This window comes from Porites lutea, chromosome 5 (genome assembly GCF_958299795.1).
Source record: "Porites lutea chromosome 5, jaPorLute2.1, whole genome shotgun sequence".
Taxonomy (NCBI): Eukaryota; Metazoa; Cnidaria; class Anthozoa; order Scleractinia; family Poritidae; genus Porites; species Porites lutea.
The window spans coordinates 2,116,002-2,136,570 of NC_133205.1; the positions used below are offsets into that span (position 1 = coordinate 2,116,002).

Here is a 20,569-nt window from a genome sequence, read left to right on the forward strand (position 1 = left end):
TTTTCTAGTGCAAATCATAACAGTCTTTGTTTACAAACCTCTGGCACTAGGGTCCGGGTGAAACGTCGAACTTCACGTATGCCGAATCTGAGGCTAATGAGCAAAATCTACTACTATCGCTTATTAGCGTTAGGTTCCACCCATGTGAAGTTCGACGTTTGACGCGGGACAAAGAAATTACAAATTATATCAGACACCAAGAGCAACAACAAATTCTTGATAAACTGTTTTAGCCTTCCTACGAATTGGTGACTTTATTTGATATTTACGCGAATTCGCTATTAATGTGATAATCATTTCTTCACTTTGCTGTCGTCGACTCTGCTGCTGAAGATTGAAACTGATGAATAATTCGACGAGTTCAAGGAAAACAGGGACCCATCCTTCTTGAAATCGCGAGAAAATCACACCACGATCAAATTGCAAAAACATGTTTATATTTTCCTAAATTTTCAGCAATATTTTACAAACCAATAGAATCATTTTTGTGGGGATAAAGTTATATTCACGCGTAATTGTTTTTCATTTAAAAACTCGTCATTAATCGTCGTAATAGCTTTAAATGAATAAATATAATAACACGAATGTATATTTGGAGTGAAAATGATAAGCATTTAAATAAAATAAAGTTCTATAAAAGCGCTTTACTTAATACTGCCTTTAGAATATAAAAATAAAACACTGCCCTCAACATGTTTGAATTACAATGCGTTATGTTCTATTCCGAAAAAAGAGCGATACCTAACTTTTGCGAACGATTCACGCGAAAGCACAAATCGTCTAAATGGATATGGAATGAGCACCCATGAACCCGCTTTTTTTCAACAGTGAAACCACGGTTTTTAGGCATAAAAGGTTGGTTAGAAGAAACAAAATGCGTTGACAAAGTGCTGGCAGCAGGGCCACGAAACGAGTTATTGCGAGGGAATATTAAACTGACTCTCCTGCTTCACTTGCAAGCTCTTATGGCCTCCAATGGATAAGCAAATTGTTGTGTGTTGGCAAAAGCTAGTCTGGAGCTGTGTTTCTGGTCTCCACAGGGTGCAGAGGAGTTATACATGACGTTGATTCTAGCCTGAGAAAATAGCCGACATTTCAAGACGCCACCTCTGGTTTCCCTTTTCTCTCTTTTTCCATCCCATCACTCCCCGCTCGCGCTCTATGCTCGTTCCCATAACCCTCCTCTCGCGCTTCTCGCTTGTCACCAGCTCTCGCACTTCTCGCTTGTCTACAAAGCCTAGAGAAAGGCTGTGGAGGAGGGAACGGCTAACTAAACTCCTCTGTACGCTGTGCAGTCTTACGAAATTAAGGAAATCTAAGCACCAAGCGCTAGAAACTGACAGAGAACGGAAATGAAAGCAGCGAAACATAAGGCGACACAGAAGCATGCGCTGTTCCTCGGCTACAAGGGCACCACATGCGGCGTGCTTTCCATGGAATCCTTCTGCTGTGAAACGATAAAGCTGCCTTTCGTCCTCCCATAAAAATTTGATAAGACTTTCTTAGTTGCTGCTATCTAACTAAAACAATTATTTACTGCCATGTTGACACATTGTTCCCCAAGCGAGACCAGAATCAAAGCTCCAGAGGGCTAACAACTAAAATTCAAATTGTGGTTCAAGTTGAAGCACGCGTCTGAATGGTGAACTATGATGGGTGGAAGTTTTGATAACAGCTTGGATCATAATATAAATTTAGATCAAAATGCTATCTTTTCCCCGATCGTATGAGGTCCGTTGCGATGTTGCTCAGCATTCTCTTGGAAAGTTGCTGCATTTTTCTTGCCGCTTTATTGGCTACATCGAGTGACTGATGAAGTCGATGGCTCTCAAGCTGCAATAAAGAAAACAAGAAAAAAAATAAATAATAATGTCTCAATCAAATCAATGACTGGTCAAACAAATCAGAAATCTGCCCTTTGAATAGTTCTGATTTATATCTTCATGTAAAACTGTCTCAGAGACTTACAGCAAGGAGCCCAAAAGGGTGACCGCTTTTAATTTATTCACATTCTTTCGTGCAGATTTAATCCAATCAGAGGCCAGCTGAAAACTGTCCTCGACTTTTGATTGGTTACTGTATGCATGAAAGAATGCGAATTAATTGAATAAGGTCACACTTTTGGGCTCCTTGCTCTACGACAAGGAAAATATTGAGATTATCTTTCAGTCACCAGATGGGGGAGGGTGCCCTCTCCAAGTTCATCTTGGGAAGTAAGATTGGTGCAGTGGTGAGCGCACTCGTCTCCCACCAATGTGGCCCGGGTTCGAATCCTGGCGTCGACGCCATATGTCGGTTGAGTTTGTTGTTAATTCTCTCCTTTGCTCCGAGAGGTTTTTCTCCGGGTACTCCGGTTTCCCCCTCTCCTTTAGCTTAAAAACCAACACTTCCAAATTCCAATTCGATCTAGAACACACGGACACGTTTCAACGAGTTCTTAAAAACTCCTAAGCGCTCCGTAGGTAAATAAATTACAATTACAAAATCTTAGTCTTCACATCCAAGCTAAAACAACTGAATGAGTTATCCTCCGTGATCTGCCCGATGTAAATACTACAGATACAAGGCTTTACATGTAAAATGACTGTTTTCTCACCTCATCCCCTTGATAGCCGCCTAAGCTGCTACGGTTGGCCAGGTTGCTTCTAGGTCGGGAATGTCTGCTGCAAAGGGGAGAGATTCAGAATAGTTTTAAAGGGAGAGTCTGCGCAAGAATTCATTTTTTGCTGTCCAACATTCATAACACGAAACAACATGACGGCTCCGTAGCTCTGATCTATTTGCTGACTGTTCAGGTGTTAAGCCTACAGTTACCAGCGGTGTACAAACGACTTATTGAGGGACTCAAGCAAAACTAACTACGACAGACTGAGTGGACAAACGACAATGTGACTAACAAGAAACGACTGTTAAACTGTACAAAAGACGGATCGAACCGCACCAATGACATTTCGAGTCTTCATAGCCAATAACATAACTGCTTGACTGACCGACGACCAATACCAACGCGACTTAATTGAACATTCAATCAGGTCAACGACCAGAGTTTAATGCCATCAACTGACGTGATACAACTCACTTAGACTCTGAAGATGACTACCGCAAAGGTTGTCGAAACGTCAGTCACCATCAACAGCAACACTATTGAGCACTATTAACTTATCTACTATTTGCTCAGGCCCACTTGGCTTGTGCTTGTAAATATTCATGTGTTCGTTTATTGATTTGACTCATTTTAATAAACAAAAATTGAGGAATTACATGAACTTACCCCCTAGATCTTTGTACAGTATATTCCTCTTCACTATCCGATTCATCGCTGTCCGAGACTTCACGAGCACGATGTTTGTGAGTGCGGGGCCTATTCCCTGGGAGGTGATGAATATGATGTACCGTGGGAGTCTCAGTGATCCTTTCGACAGGTGCCATAGGGGCACCGGGGGTTATAACTGTAGTCGGAACTATGGGAGATCCGGTTGCTGCGCCAGGATATGTGTGCGTGTGATGATGAACTGGTGACGTAACCACGCTAGGAAAGAACAGGTTACAAATTAATCAAAACAAATTTAAAATGAATAAAAGGATCTTGAATAAGGTTGGTGACAAGTGAAGTAGACATACATGTAAGACGCCCATAAATCATTAAACTCAAATAAATGACCAAAAAGAGGGGCCGTCTCTACGTAACAGTTCCGCAACGGCATAATAATTCTTTGTTCTACTTCCTCGTCTCTCTTTCTCCCGTAGAGCCCTCTTTGCCATGCAGCGGGAACGTCTGAAGGGAAGAGCGATCTTGCTAAAATAAATTGACTACAGGAAAATGCAAACAGGAAATCCGAACGTCTGATAGTCAGTTTCTCCCCACTAACGCGAACGCGACCATGGGAGAGACAAAGGCACAATCGGAAACTTATCCCCACCCCTTTTGGCAGAGCTTTATCACTTACTTATGGTAGTAGGGTGCGTAAGGTGTGGACGTCGCTGCTGGGGTTGTTGGATGACGGACGAAGGTGTTCGTAACTTGCGGCACGTACGTTGTCTGCGTCTCTGTATGACGACGCGGTCGAGGTGTCCCTGTGGTTGGTGAAGGGGTTCCCTGTGGTGGACCAGAATAGCCAGGGTAGAAATAATTTCCGTGGCTATGAGTTCCAGACCCTCCACAGAATGGACACAAAAACTGCATCAAAGAAACATCTGGAGGCTGTGGGGGTGATGCTACTGGTGTTGGTGTTGGAGCTGGCTGTGGGGGTGGGAGTTGGGGTGTAGGTGAGGGAGGGGGTCTGTCATATTCTCTTCGTTTCAGCTCGCCTAAATCACGAGCGAGATCCTCCACGCGTTGTCGAAGATCATTATATGGCGAGGGACTTGTTGCAGCATCTCTACTTCGGGACATTTCGCTAGCAAGTGCGTCGTATTTTTTCTGCAGGTTGTCGTACATGTTCGCCATCTGTTGCTCGGCTCCCCGTCGTGCCATTTCGCGCTCGAGATCGTCATGTCTTCGGCGAAGATCGTCATACATATGAGCCTGCATTCCACGTGCGTTTGTTTCTTGCTGAAGTTGCGTTTGCAAGCTCTGTAATTCGTTCCTCAATTTGTCAACAGGATCTCTGTAGAATATACATATCAAAAGAAAGACAATTAGCAAGGAAAATTATTACCTAGTTATACAAAATAGGCACAAAAAACATCTTTTGATGTCTGTTTAACGCGCATACTGACCTGCGGTATCTCCTCTCATTATCACTGTAACCGCTGCTGCTGTCTTCTCTTCTGGACCGCCTAACGGACCGCACAGAGTCACGGTCCCCGGGATAACTGCGCACGCTCTGTTTATCCATTGGACGGGTTTGTTCTAATCGCGGACCTACAATGTAACACGAATTATTAAAATGCTTGGCAAGATTGGGACTGATAAGAAACTTGAAGGACTCTTCTCTTTTTAATTTGCAACAAGAATCGTCATTATTGTGTCATGGCTCTATCGTTCTTAATCGATTCGAAGCTTTAATGTGAACTCAGAAACTCACAGATATACACGACATAAGACCATCATAGTTGAGGTGTAATTCATAGCACTTTTAACATAATTTACACACCTGAAATGTTGCCTAGCACAACCGATAAAATGTTAAAGCAAGTGAACCTGGTGTTGTGGAAAACCAATTAGCGCAATAACGACGGATGATAAATTACTATTTTTCTTTTCATTCGTTGACAACATTTGATTAAGCCCCAAGGTTAAAAACAAACATAAAAAAGTATATTTGGGGATCATATTAATAAAGCAACATCCAGGATTAAAATTCATGGATAACAAATATCAATTGAACCGCAATAAATGGAAAGTTGATGGTTTTAAGAAAGCGTGACGGAGAAAAATGAAAGTAAACAAGTAAAAGGAGAGGTTCCCTTTTTATTTTTCAAGGGAGTCTTATAACTGAAAATTATACTTCATATCATCTTCACTGATGACTACATATGAGATTGCACGGCTGTATATCCAGGTTATTTGCGCGTCCAGTGTATGTGCCCGACCCCGGCATTACTATTTTTAAGGACACAACAAGATAAACTTAAGAGCCAAAAACAACCATTTCGTGACTGTCCGAGCTGAAAGGCAAATATTTCATTACAAAGTAAAGTTCTAAAATCTTTACATCCAAACCGAAGGATCACATATAACACCAACTTTCCACCCAAGTATTTTGTACTGTATATCAGAAATATTTTATAACTTGATTTTTAGTTCACAGAGACAAACGAGAATGTCTAAACAGAGTTTTTACCCGTTGGAAAATAAAGCAAGTGATTTCTTAATGAACCAGAATGCACACGCGACTTACAAAAGCAGTACCTCGAAAGAAATCCATCATTACTTTTCTTTATCGCTTCAACACATCCACCTAAATATCTTTACTAATAACCTTGCTAACAGTTCTAATATCGTTAGACGCCTATGTATTATTAATTTAAGAGTACATAATCTTTAGATTAGTGCCAAGCAGATGGATTTGAAGTGAATCAAAGCGTTACCTCCAAAAAGACCCTCTCGTATAAAGAACATATCAAGGCATTAGTCACAGTACAAAACATTCTTATATTACGAGCAGATATTAGCCATGAGCGTTGTGAAATAACACATATCAAAAGAAGTATCTAACCATGAAATAAATATCCATCTTTCGATTTTGATTGGTTCGCTGTCAAATAAAATGTCCAAAAATATACCTAGGAACAAAAACCAATGTCTTCCTCGACCAGTCTCCAAATAAGGCGAACCTCCTAGGTTAATTCGGTCTAGTTAGTGAGTTATATGACAAAAGTGACAAACATTTGCACGAAAATCAAAATACCGTAATATTTGATGAAGCTTCTTTGCAACATGTGCACTGTGTCGCGATCACGAAACGAAACAGTCTGTTGATTAAGAACGCGAGACTTGGATTCATAGGAGGATCATAAAAGGATTCTATCCACACGGTTATTGGATAAGATGTTTAAGTGACCCAGCCGACACATTGGAAGATAAGATGTAAATGAATGCGCCCATACGTAATAAAATAAACACGCCAAGAAACGTTCAAACGAAAAATAGACCGCATAATAGCGGGATATCAACTTTGTTTATCAAAATATCAGTTTCTTTCGCAAAAATATGGAGAAAACACGCCATATTTACGGGAATTTTAACCGAGAATAGAAGTCCGTTTTTTAGACGAAACCGTAAGATACTAGTATTTCAATTTTGCTCATTCTTTCGCGAGGAGGTAATGGCTTTATTAATCCAAAACGGTAAAATTTAGAGAATTAACGGAAATTAAGTTAAATTCTCCACACACAATAGCTGTAACTGTTTACCTAGCTTTTTCAGTAATTAATCGACTTGCTTCTAAAACAAAAGGGAAAAACACAGCTCGTTAATCACCATTTTCTTATTCAGATTTCGATGATGTCCTTGATCGGTTGCAGGTTATCAAAAGACATTAAAAGCACACTGAGCGTAACATGTTTTTCTTAAAAATAAGGACTTAAGTTATACTGAAAGAAAATGGCAGATTTTAACCTGGTACTTTAATGGAATTAAAAGACCATAAAGGGGACGTGTACGGGGTTTGATTGAAATAATGAAATTCAGATTCAAAGTCGGTAAAAAAAACAATAAACTGACACAACACAGAACCACACTGTGAAAGTAAAAAAATATATTTCGTAAGATTGAGTCGTTTTTAATAAACGTGTCAAAAACGTTTAATTTCTGAGACGGAGATAAAAGGAGTTTTCGAGAGTATTGAAAAGTTTCGAGTAACTTTGAAAGCACCGGCATTCAGAATGCAAAGAGGTCGACGGACCGAGCAGCTGGCGCTGACATTTGGCGAATTCAAAATTTGCACGGTTCATTCGGCAGAACAACGAGTGAAGACAGGAACCCTTAAATAGGTAGAATAAAAACACTCCCTACCAGTGCTCCTCAATGGAGTCGACGCCTTCTCATGACGGGTTGGAGTCCTTGAGCCTCTTCCGATTTGTTCAGATCTATCTCCCGCACCGTCATCGTATAAGCTCGGAGTTGACGCGTGTCTTCGTAAAGAGTCGTCAAGTCTTCGTTGTCCTTCGTTATCCGACCGAGGGGCGGGATGAGTCGGAGTGTGCCGATGACTCCTCCGTTCTCGTTGAGACGAGGGTGTCCTCGTTGGAGGTTTAGCGTGTGATGTTTCAAGGGCACGATCTTCTTCGCTTTCAGACAAAGATTGGAGAGAAGATCGTCGCCGTCTATGGTCCCTATTTCTGGGTATCAGCTTCGGAGTATGCTTGGGAACGGTCGTATGAAGCCTGTCGTCCTCCGTTTCTGTAGCAGAGTGTTCTTGCAAAGGAGCGACCCGAAGTTTATTTTCGGGATAAAATGTCGGACGGATATCGGGCGACTCGTGCCCTCGAGAAATCCGACTCCCCTCCGAACCAAAAAATCCGCTGTCAAAGCCTCTTTCGGAGTCAGCGGTCGGGTTGCGTTGCTTGCCCCTTCGCTGAGTTTCTTTCGGTCGGGGAGCTCCATCAGGAAGGAACAGGGGAGTCGAAACACGACTGTCGCCTGAGACACTGGCCCTTAAAGGACGACCATGGACAACACGCGATGGTCTGCGTGCGTTTTCTTCGTGTGACTCATTCGCGCTCCACGGAGGATCACGCAAATTGCTTCGCCTGCCTCGAGTGTCCTGGGGCACGTATGCTTCACGTGGCAGACTGCGATTGCTAGGGGCACGATCACGTTCTACAAACGTGCCGTCAGGGTTCGCAGCAGCACCATGGTCACGCAAACCATCCTGATCGGATCTAGATCGCGGTAAACGAGATGCTCTTGAGCTTTCCCGCGAGCGTTTACTATTGTCTTCGCTCACGTGACTGTCCTGGCGTCGGGATGGAGGGGGTATGCCATTCACATTAGTTTGCACGGGGCTGGAGTAAGCTCGAGGGGATCTGGTACTACCAGGAGAGGTCTGGGGGGATGGAAGACTAGAAGAAGCTAAATCGTTGTCACCTTCGTCCTCGGGAGGAGGGGGTGAGTCAACGTCTGCTGTGTTGGAACGGCTCACGTGACTCCCGGTTCGTGAACGCTGGCCAGCAGTGGAAGAGACGGACAACCGACGGGGGCTGATAAAAAAAGAAACAGAACGTTATTGACAGAATTCAATATAGAATAGCGGGTATTCTTGTACACTTGCTGTCTGACCTAAGGAAAGCACTGTCTCATTGACTATCTTTACATCTTATTACAGCACGACACAAGTGTCGCGGTAGCCTGCGAACAGCCGAGGCATTTCCGGTCGTCGCTAAGTTGGAAATGCGTCGGCTGTTCGCAGGCTAGGGTCGCTGGTGTCCTCAAAAACCTTAACCACGGGTTTTCGATTCTTGTCCAATCAGTTTTACGAATGTCATCAAGCAAGTCAACGACGAATTTCCGAGTTACCTTGTTCCTGCCAAGAATACCACCGCTTTTAGTTTCTTAAAATACTCTCCACTGATACAAACTTCGCAATATAGGGGAGGGGGGAAATGTAGCCTGTGTACAGACGTCTCCCCTCCCTCAGAAAAAATCGTGATTTTTTTTCTCCCGATTTTTTCTGAGGGAGGGGGGACGTTTGTACACAGGCTAGGGAAATGCGATTACAAAAAGACCCGAAATTCCTCTTTTTATAAACTTCATACAGGCCCCTATTTTTCCGTGAGATCGTCGAGGTACCGCGCGTCTCACCGTTAATGGCGGCCATCTTGGCTTTTAAATGTACCGAGGGGGCGGGTGTCGGGGTCTTCGATCTCGACGGTCTTATGGAAAAATAGGGGACTGTGAACACACTACTCTTTTCAAGGCCAAAAGCACACATTCCTTGGGGCTTGTTTTCCATGGAAATGAGGCAAACGAATCTTCACTAAATACGGCTTCGTCAATTTATAAATGTGTTTGCTTTGTTTCTTTTCAACAGAAAGAAACGCGTGTTCCCTTTTTAATAGAACATGATTTGGCATAAATCCCATATGAATGGAAACGGGTCGGAGTCCATTCATATTGAGGAAAAAACCGTCTGTACCTTGTTGCCAGTAAAGAATTTCCTCGTGATCTGTCATAAGGCCCTTGACTGTTGGCAAAATACTGACTCTCTAGAGGTTCAGACGCAGGGTCCTGAACGCTCATGGATTCGGATGCGAAGTAGCCAGACTCTTGAAGGTCCAAGGGTTCGGCGTGGTCACCAAGCCCCTAGAAAACAAAAATAGAACTCCGTTTATGGCACACATAACGAATTCTTTCCAAAATAATGTAGTATGCCCTAAAATAGCAAAATATACTTGGCAGGTTTCCCCTGCTCCACGATTTTCGCCTATGATATAGGAATTGATCTGAATTCTTCGCAAAACCACCTCAACAGTGGTTTTCACTGATACAAAACGACAGAAAATTTTGTAGTATTACCTAAACAGGAAGATAACAAAATTATCCGCATTTTTTTTTTATATGAATAGTCTTATACTTAATTGATGTTAGATTGGCGAAAGAGTAACAAAGCGTAACTTCTAATTTTAATCACCACTAATTATGCCACGCTAGTAGCATAAAATCACCGACAGCGCTCACCGAATATTCTAATCTTCCATCCAAGAGAACCAAATAAAACTCCTCTAGTGATCCTTCGTTCCCAAACCATTCCATAACCAAAAAGGAAAAACTCTGATGCTTCGATTCTCAATATTGCCAGGAATTCTCTGCCAAATTTTCGTCAAATTAACTCAGCACGTTTCGTGGTAAGATTCAGTCGGCTTTCGAGTACCATATTCCAAACATTTGCCGTTGTGTTGGACCGCACTGGCCCTTTCGACTCGAAAACGCCAAAAGAACAACTCAATACAGTGAACAGTCGTATTGGCCCGGCTCTCGAATCATTTTCGATTATTTTGATAGAGCGATAAAGAAATTTGAATAAAGTTTGTTTACGCAATTTGAGGTAATTTTTACACACGTCTCAAGACAAAATCCCCTAGAACGCACTAGGTGATGACAGATGATTGGTCAGTTTTCTAATGTTATGATGCATGCAAAACCACATGTAACAGACAGTAATTCCGCTTAAAAAATTCTCTCACATAATCAATATCGCCACACAAAGAACGGTTAAAGTGACAATATACGTTGGATAATGAAAAACATGAAAGTCAACTGACTCGACATCTTAACGGAAGGCTTTCCAAGAATATTCAGATTACTTTAAAAACTGTCATTTTGTAATAAATTCGACACAGCACGAAAGCACCAGCTAATAATTTAAAAACGTCTACGACGCGAAAACTGACATTCAATTTGAATATGTTAAGTGTTAGTTTTGTCCGACTAGGATTATAATAGAGGTATACGTAAGCGATGTAACAGAAAGCGGAGAAAATCGCTGTAAAGGAGCCAACACTGGTTTATAATAAGAGATTTTAATTCACCTGTTTGTTCTCAAATTCACCATCGCTATCTGGAAGCGGACCTGCGGATAAAACAAGACATGAAATCATGCGATAGGTTCAAAATAATAATTCATTACCCAATCACCGTCACTAATAATGCAACGAAAGGAAGTCACTACGACAACGTTTAGCGTCTTAAACGATTTTGCAATTATCATTACAACTGAACGTTATACGAACGGAAAAACCAACTTGATCTTACCCAGCGAAAATCTGCGATTGTATTCGTCTTCTCTTCCGACGGAATTCACATCAAAATCCGCAGCATCGTCTGTGCTGTTCCCTTCTCTGCAAGACCAACGACAAAAATGTCAAAAATCAGTTCGCAGTTTTAAATGCGATATTGGAAGTCAAAAAAATAAAATTATCAATTTTGCGAATAAACTCCACCTTGGGGAGGCAAACAAACAACAGAGAAAAAAACACTGTTAAAAACAACTTTATATTGAATGGCATGCTTCGTGAAGAATTTCCGATATACATATTCAATCACTGTGAAGAGAAGCTGAGACAAGATAATAAAAAAATTGAGGATATGACAACTTAGTTTTAAAAACGGGATTTACAGTAAAATGATTAAATCTTGGGTTCTAACTATAGGTCATATAAAAGTAATACTTTCCCATTTTTCCACTGTATCTATTCCCTTTTTATCAAAACCACAAGCAAATCACAAATCATTAAAAGAAATAAGCGCTCTTTAAAATCATGATATGTAAAAGGCGATTCAAGACGCTATACAGTTTTGAGAAATAATCGTTTCGCCCCACAATTTTGTTAACACCACTTTCAAAAAACTCCTAGGGTACGGCAGGTTAAAAAACCTGTGTGAAAATACTCTTTAAAATCACTTCATAAAATGTGTTAGCTATGTAAAATGCCCAGTTATGTTAATGAAAAACATTTGAAATAAGGATAAATTTCCAGGATTTGAAGACGTTTTAACTCGACTCATCACTGATGTAGCGACTAAAAGAACGATTCTGTGTTACATAAACATAACATGAATCACTTCCAATATTTCAAGATTTTGAAAATACAATTTTACAATTAACATAAGCCTACAATCTTTTAGAGAAAAATAGAAGCGATTATAATCAATGATTACCATTATTACGGACACAGGTCAACAAGAGAGAAATCGAATGAAAGTGATCTTTGCCGTTTGCTTTCTATTAACCATTACCGACCCAAGAATCATGATAGCGGCAAAAACAAAAGCAAAGTCGAGCTTCTATTTTTGTTGACTTTAACAAAAGACACAAAGATACATTGAGCCGTCTTGATACCATCACAGAACCACATGAAACAAAAACAGAACACAACAGGTATAGTAATCAGAATCTGACTCGAAACGAAACTGCTCCCGTCTTACAACACATTGCACTCCCTCAAAATAACAAACGACTGGCTGAAGCTCTGTTTACTCAAAAACGGCCTCATCGTTAAATCAATCCTTGAAATTCAAATCAATTTAACAGCTAAAATGTAAAATAAGAATATTACATTGTTGCGGCCCAACGTAAAATCCTCGCGATCTCTTCATCTTCTGTGCTTTCGCTGCAGTTTTCTTGAAAAGCTCTTGCCGCCATGCGTGCATTATCGAAAGATGAAATCGCTGTAGTGATGTTCTTGAAATAACATCCTGATACAGTAGCATCCGATTTAAACACTTCTGCCAGAAATTATCATATGCTATATTGACTTATCTACCTGTCGTTGAATATCGCTAGGAGACACCTGCCCGGGAGACCAATACGGTTTTTTATCCATGCAAATCTGTTTTGTTATGGGGGTTTACGGGATAGAATCTTCCGTCGTTATATTTGTAAACACACCAAAGTCGTAGCTTAGAAAATTACGTAAATAAATTTTGTTGCCTTAGAGGAAAAAAATCTCGTCTATTCAAACTTTTTTTGAAATCTGGGATTTTGCATCAAAGATACATATGAAAATAATGAAAGAATTTTCCAACATAATGGAAAAAAACTGTAACAATCTACTGCATGAACTTGAAGGAAAATAAATTCGCAGTGGACACTTGAACCGTAATTCTCCATTATTTATAATTAAAAAATCTCACTAAACAATGTTGTTTATTTATGAGAACATATTGCCAGTCAAATGACACTTTACATCCACAACCTAAGAAGGCCACGATTTCATTAACAAACTAAGAATTTAAAAGAAAAATAGATCAAAGAATTAATTCTTTTTTTCAGAATGAGTACATTCAGTAAGAATTCATTAATTGACTTAAAAGCTAGAATTACATTGCATGACTCAAGTTTGACCCAATGAGGTGGGAGGGGATTGAGCTAAAAATAAACTTCACTTCTCACGGCAAGTGATATATATTTTGTTCAATAGATGGACATTTGGAAGGGGTTGTCTTGGACAACAAACAAAATATACCACATAAAATTTGCCTTGCATAGAATTTACCTTGTTAAATCATTCCGGCTGGCTTCTTTGATATTTCTGAGCCTCTGAAAAAGGGGAAAATAAACAAATCTATTAAAATGTTGAATAGAAAGGGGACAAAGAAAATAAAACGAGGTCACCATGGGGTATTGCATATCTACTTCAGTAATCTATATGTAAGAAAATCTGAAACAACGTAGCCGACATAACGTAATTAACGTTTACATCGAACAGTTCCCTGGAAGCTATGGATTGCTTGGAAGGTGAGTAACTTAAGTTACCAGCAATTCTGACATCCACCAGGAAGTTTCTGTACAAATTTATTTGTGTATTGTAAAGGCAAAGCTCTCATAACAAACTTTCTCAAAAGAGAACAGCCATTACATACTAACTGCCGCCTTAAAAAAAACACATTTGCACTCCCAAAAAAAACTCTACATTAAATGTAGAGTTTTTACACATTTCATTAAGCAGCTACAGGCTTTTTCAAGGGGCAGAAGTCACACTTGTCATTTGTTTCCAAGTTTCCATAACCCAATTATTCGTTGTTATTATTATTATACTAATAGGAAGCGCTAGTCCTTGTAATCAGAATTTTTTCAACTCTTTTGATGTTATCTGTGATCTAAAGAGCGTTTTCACTCACTTGGCCAGAATCTATGCTACTGGAACAAAAGAAAGAAAAGAGTTCAACTACCAGAGGATTTTCTGGGTACACCAACATGGCGGCTGTTTTATTGTTTTGGAACACCAATACGGCCGCCGTGATGTCATGTGAAAATGCTCTAACATGGAATCTATTTGTTAACCTTATAATAGACAACCATATTATGGTCAATTGACAGGTGTCAAAACAGAGTATCCGTTGACCAGTGTAACATGACTCTATTGCAGGCTCAGGTGCCAACTCATTGAGGTCACACATTTTTTTGAAGTTTTCCACAGACAAATGTTAACTTTTAAATATTGATCGCAGACTTAAGTTTAAGTTTTTCAGTCAGATGGTTTTCACGTAAAGTTAATCATGGATTTGTAGTCTTTTCAATAGTTTAAATTACATTGTCTGTAGTAAATTTAAAATGCATAAACAGGTGCTTCGCTTTTAGCCTGGCTAAATCTGTAGATTGCCTTGTGTTGTTAAAAAATAAACAGTGCTTTTTTTAAGTGAGAGCGCATGTCAAAGCTCACTAAAAGAAAACACCACTATAACTCTTTTCAGAGCAATGTATCATGTGTTTACAAACATGAAACATCAAATTAGTTACAGAGAAATTTTTTTCACCACCAACAATAGGGAGGGTCAACAATTTCTTGAAAGTTACACAGAGCTTTTGGAACCCAATTGGATCCCTTCATCAGCGACGTCTGCTGTTATCTGCAGGCTTGTTTTAATTTTCCTATAACATCATGTGCCTAAAGCTGAATCTTCATTCTTTCATCATATCAGTTACCTGCATTAAGTTCTGTAACTCAGGTTCATGTCCATGGTTTTCAGCCACTGCTTGTGGATAGCCATCTCTAGGTCTATAAAAAAAATATAAATAATATATTATGGGTATTAAACATGTAGCTTATCTGATTGCTCTAACAGTGGATACTGCTAGTCTTACTGAGGATGTTATACCGACTTGATTCCACATTTCTCTTTATTTTGTATGTTACAACAAAATCAAAAGGAAATTAATGGACTTTTTATACATCCATGGGATTTGAAATCCTTGGGCTGGTAAGTAAGTAATAATGCTGCCTCAAAATGTAATATCAACTATGGTCTTGTACATGTAAGTAAAAACCACACTGCCAGACACAAAGTTTGACCGTGAAAGCAAGGAAACTCTACATAGGCAAAGAACAGGAATGTTGCTTAACCTGTTTAACACTTCACTATAACTGTTCCTCCTTCCCTCATGGTTGGGTACCCTGTTGGTTGGAGTTGCACTTCCCAGTTGGTCTGATATTTCCTCAAGTCTCAGCCCACATCGATATAACTGCAAGGACAAAGCACATATGAAAATGTATATCTGACAAATACATCAGGGGCGGATCCAGGATTTTTTTCAGGAGGGGGTGCACTCGTCTCTTGCTCTACTTCAACACCAATAAACCACATAGTTTTTTTTCCACAGAATACCAGTTGTATTAGAAAACCTCAGGTCATCTCAGGGGGGGGGGGGGGGGTGCACAACCCCTGCACCCTCCCCCTAGATCCGCCCCTGTACATGCAAGCCAGTGTTTTTCTCCTTAAATGTTACCACTTGACTATTATTGTGCAAAGCAGACATTTTTTTCATTGATGTTTCATAAAGTGAGAAGTTACACAAAAAAACGATTGGGAGCCGGCAAGAGAAAGAAGATTGAGTCATGAACAAAAAACAAAAACACAAGAAAACCACTTGCTATGCAGGATAGTTGCATATGCATTTCAGTACATTTGTTTGTCTAGTTCTCCATCTGGTTTTCTGTCTTTGCCAGTGCCACATCTGTCGTTGTTTTGAAAGGTGCTGGATCAGAAGAATTTTCTGGTTCAATACCACTTAACACGTATAGCTTAATTAGGAAACAAACTCCTAACAATAAAAGAGATTTCATAGCAAAAAAACAAAAACAAAACTTTAAAGATGTCTTATGTGCCAATGAGCCTTGCATAAGTCCAGATAACTTTGCCACAGAAGGTCTAAAAGCTTTGGAAAGAAAATAATAATAATACAAAATAGTTGATTAATTTACCCACCTGTCCATTAATGCTATCTTCAGGCAAAAAATCACCAGTAAAACTGCAAAGGAATAATAAAAATATTTTTTTATTATTATTAGAACAACACCTTATCACTTTTTCAAAAAAACTGACTTGGAATAGTCTCCACCAAGAGCTGAGCATAATAATAAGTGTCACAAATCCCCTCTTGCTTCTAATCCTTAATTTTTTATTTTATTTTTTGGTTACTTTCCTTGGTAAAGTATGCTTTCATCAGCACATCCTGGTTTTCCTAATGTTCAAATTAAAATGTGTGAATAAAAAGGAGTGAGTTGAATGCTGGAATTTAACTTTGAATCTTATTAAGGACTTCAGTTGTATTACAATGCAACTACTCAAATTGGACTATGAACAAAGTAGAGTAAAATAGAGTAACTTCAAGACAAAGAAAACACATCAATGTGCATGTAAACATACAACTACATAAAGCAAAGGTTTCTTTTCAAAAACATTGCATGTGAACAAGCTACATTTTATTATGACTCCACTCAAAGTGGTGAGCCATCCATCACAGATTACTGTTGTAATAAGTGTAAAGTGAGATGTCAAAAAGGTCTTTATACTTGCAAGTCATGTTGCTTTCACAAAAAGGCAAAGGGGCCCTCATGCAAACAACTTATGTCCATTTTTGCTTGGGTTTACACTTTATCTCATTTTGACATTAATTTTCTATAGTTAAAAGATGCAAAATAAAAAAAAGGCCTATGTTTAATTTTTTTATGAGTAATGAACATTAAAGTTTTGGTTGTTGCAATTAGAATTTTCTAACTTAGTTATGCTAAAATCTTTTATGTATCACTGTGACTCACAAAATAATTAGACTTGGCACGTCAAAGGAAACATTTTTGTGCTGTTCATCACTCTTCTAAAAATAATCAGTATCATCTTTTGATATCTTCTGGGGTTTAATTTCCTCACAGGATTTTTTCTAGCCCCAGACAGGAAAGGGTTCTAATTTCTGCCTTCTTTTGACCAAAACCAAAGTAACCCCACCACATTACCATACTAAAACCCTGAGCCACATGACCATCAGTTGACTAACACTAATAACTGACAAAAAAGCACATTAATTAAAATTTGGTACAGCATATGCCATGTTCCAGGGTGCAAAGAAAGTCAGTATTACAACTTGCCATTCCGGCAAGCTGTAGTTAGCATGTATAGCCCAAAAGTCATTTTAACTAGCCCGATGGTGAGCAGGGTTGATAACAGTTCTTTTGTGATTAGAATTCCTTAAAAAATTTCACTTGCCAGGCGGGCAAATTAAGAACAAAATTCACTAGCCCAATAGTAAAATCCACTAGCCCTGGGCTATCGGACACGACTTTCTTTGCACGCTGCCTTAACTGGCAAAAGACTTCATGAACATGATAATATTTTTTGCAATGATACAATACATATACAATGAAATATGCAGAGTTAAACACCCCTTGTTTTAGGGTGAATGCTCCCAAGAACCACCACCAGGTATCCCTGGTCAAATCAGTTGACTCAGTCAAAGCACGATGGTTTGAATCATTGATCAGCAACCACTGATAATAAACTTACAGTATAAGAGAACGATGTGTATTTTGTGGCTGTTTCACAGCACTGTCTGGTGTTGTGGTGGGTCTGTTATACTAATTATTTTTTCCCAAATTGTCACTAATTTTGTATTCCGCCAAAAAGGGGTGATGCTCGATATACCAAGTCAATAAAAGCACTATTGTGTTGTTCTATTGTGCTATTGTGTAAGGGCTAGATATCATTGTTGTGTTCTTTGTGATGTAACTTGAGTCTTGCTATTCACTTGGTATATGGTGCACCAGCCCCAAAATAACCAAAATTGGTGAATGATCAAAATGTCTATTGAATGGATATAGGTTTAGGAAATGACCAAAATTGATGAAACCAGTTTAGATATGTCAGCCCATTCTAATACAACTGAGGAATCCCATGGTGGTGCTTAAAGCATAAAGTTGTCATAAGTCAACTGAAAAGTAAGAGCAGTTTGCTTTGAGCAAAGGGGGAAATGCTGTTTTGGGAAATGACCTTAAAAGATGATTAATCCATAATGATGGCTGAAAAACACCAATAATAATTATGCCATCAACCTTTTCAAAGACATCACGTATATATTGCACATCCAAATATAAATAATTCTGAGAAAAATTCACACATGTTTTGCCTTTTTAAAAGCTTTTTGACAATTATTGTTTTACTCAAGTCCCAACTGTAGGCTTAAGCATTCTACTTAATCAAGCATGGTTGACAAAATTACAAGTTTCATACCACAACTTCAAACTACACCAGTCTTATTTTAGAAACCAACACCTTTAAAGATACATTAAAAGTGTCATGGCCTATCCAGTGAATGCCATTTCACTACCTATATTTCCAAGTCAACGGGAACATTGATTATTTGTTGAAAAAAATGTACACACTACTGTTATCGTTTCCAAAATTTCAACAATTAAAAAATCATAGCTTTGTGATCCTGCTGGGAGCATCCTGTACTAAAACCTTTCAGGAAAATTCCTAAATATCTTTGGGCATGATATATTAATTTTCAAATCAACCAAAACCTAGGTGTCATTATAAAAGCGAATGAATAATGTTAAACCAAAAGAATGGGATCACAAAGTTTACAGTCCACCTGCAGTCATTTCAACCTAAACAATGTTTTGTGTTTTTACAAAGCATACCAAAGGTGTTAGGCTATTTCAAATCTACAAGTGGGATTGAAAGAAAAACTTTTCAGTTTTGTAAAAGGAAACAATGAATCATAATAATGAATCAGCTGGAAAACATTTTTCTTTTTTTCTTATCGCGAGTTGATCGTTTTAAAATTCAGAGCGTTTATCATTAATCATTAAGCAGTTTCGTTTAACTTTGGACAAAGCTTAAGTCGAAGACCTAGTTAAATAAGCTCATTTATTGAAAGTGTACAAAATGTCTGTTAAATAAAGGAGAAAAGTTAACGTAATTATCACGTCTAAACAGCCCTGAATACTGTCGAAAAATTCGCCTTCTTTCAAGGCGATTGTAAATTTTGTGCTCAATATAAGAACGTAAACTTGCTACTTGTAACAGACGAGATCTGTATTGCGACAAACTTTGTGTTGACAAAAATACATCTATACAAACACAATTTCCGGGCCTAAATATAATCACAATCAACATCTTTGACCTTCACCAAGAACGTCAAATTTATCTTCATTTTCACTCACCTTTCATCTTCAAATGTTTCAGGATCTCCGCCACTTTCCAACCGTCTGATCTGAGCCAATTCACGTTTTAAATTCTCACTTTGTGCTTTCAATTGCTCACACATACTCCGCAGTTCTTCTATTTCAGGTTCAGCCCATTGTCCCTGCATAACATGATCTTGTAAAGCATCTACATCTTCCTGAAAATGTTCAACTTTAGACGACAAAGCTGTTCTTAATCTCACGCCATCAGAGAGCGAAGGATGTGAACCGGCGTTTGGCGCATAAATCGATTGGTTGCCATTTTGCGTCCCGGCATCAACCCCGCGAGATGTCTCTTCGTTCGCAGAGCCGCCTTCGCTCAACACAGCACGGCTACTTCTCGGAAATCTAAACGTACCAGGTTGTTTGTGAACTGTTACATTTACAAACGAGCTTTGTTGTGGTGGAGGTAAGTCGCTATAAAAGTTAAGTTTTGCTCCTATTCGCAGCTGGTCTATGGTATTCTCGGCCTGTGCATATTTCTTTAGAAGTTCATCGTAGTCGTCCTGAAGACGTTGGTATACTTCGTCCGTCTGTTTGCGAAATGACTTCTCCTTTCGTAAACGCTCTTGTAAATCAACTCCTGAGGAAATCTCCGAAGAACTTTCCTGATCCGACAAACATCCTTGCCTCCCTGGCGGGTTAAAACCCGACGGTTGATTTCCAAATTCAGCCATTTTACAATCATGCTCCGTTACGCGATCAGCAAATTTTTTTTGCCGTTTCGCCACATCAGAACCTCCCCTACAAGAGAGGGCATAATTTAGACATTCAACTGTCTCCTAGCTAGTTATTAAAAATAAATATGACAGCCAAATCCCAGAAAATCTTTATGCATCTTTCATTGTTCAGTAACTAAACTACAGCGATCCTTTGGCTACCGTCACTTTCACTCCATGGAAACGAGGCGACGCGTGTGTATGTGCTTACCTGTCGGCGAACAAAAGAGTGCAGAGAATGCTACATTCTGATTGGCTTTTTCAAGTGCGCTCTAAATTAACTTGTTTATTTTCTGGCTGAACTAAAGTGAATCGTAAAAGAGTGAGGAACAATGATATGTCGGCAACCCACAAAACACAGAGACGTCAACGGGCCTTAACAATGGAATGGCAAACTGATGTGACGTTGATACTTTTCAAAACTTTTCGCGAAGAAAGCTTGCTAA

General features: G+C 39.3%; 1 protein-coding gene across 2 annotated transcripts; it reads right to left on the reverse strand.

Annotated features, from left to right (window-relative positions):
• Positions 1-61: 61 nt before the first annotated feature.
• Positions 62-20,305, reverse strand: LOC140936424 (uncharacterized). 2 transcript variants are annotated; one of them, XM_073385893.1, is made up of 14 exons: positions 19,384-20,305; positions 16,151-16,193; positions 15,289-15,407; positions 14,871-14,943; positions 13,441-13,484; positions 11,198-11,283; positions 10,975-11,015; positions 9,582-9,748; positions 7,460-8,646; positions 4,720-4,864; positions 3,948-4,607; positions 3,272-3,529; positions 2,597-2,660; positions 62-1,833 (listed from the first exon to the last, which is right to left on the reverse strand). In XM_073385893.1, exons 1-14 carry the CDS (start codon positions 20,079-20,081, stop codon positions 1,708-1,710), a joined length of 3,711 nt encoding a protein of 1,236 aa, XP_073241994.1. In that variant the 5' UTR covers positions 20,082-20,305; the 3' UTR covers positions 62-1,707. The 2 variants fall into 2 exon arrangements, with proteins under 2 accessions (XP_073241994.1, XP_073241993.1); XM_073385892.1 differs by having other exon boundaries at positions 2,597-2,663.
• Positions 20,306-20,569: the final 264 nt, after the last annotated feature.

What these genes read in the sequence shown, in the direction of transcription:
- LOC140936424 (XM_073385892.1), bottom strand. Translation starts at nt 20,081, where the DNA reads ATGGCTGAATTTGGAAATCAACCGTCGGGTTTTAACCCGCCAGGGAGG. An exon ending in AATTCTTTACTGGCAACAAG is followed by an intron (nt 8,647 to 9,581) that starts GTACAGACGGTT and finishes TTTTTTTATCAG; the next exon opens with CCCCCGTCGGTTGTCCGTCT. An exon ending in GACTCCATTGAGGAGCACTG is followed by an intron (nt 4,865 to 7,459) that starts GTAGGGAGTGTT and finishes GTTACATTGTAG; the next exon opens with GTCCGCGATTAGAACAAACC.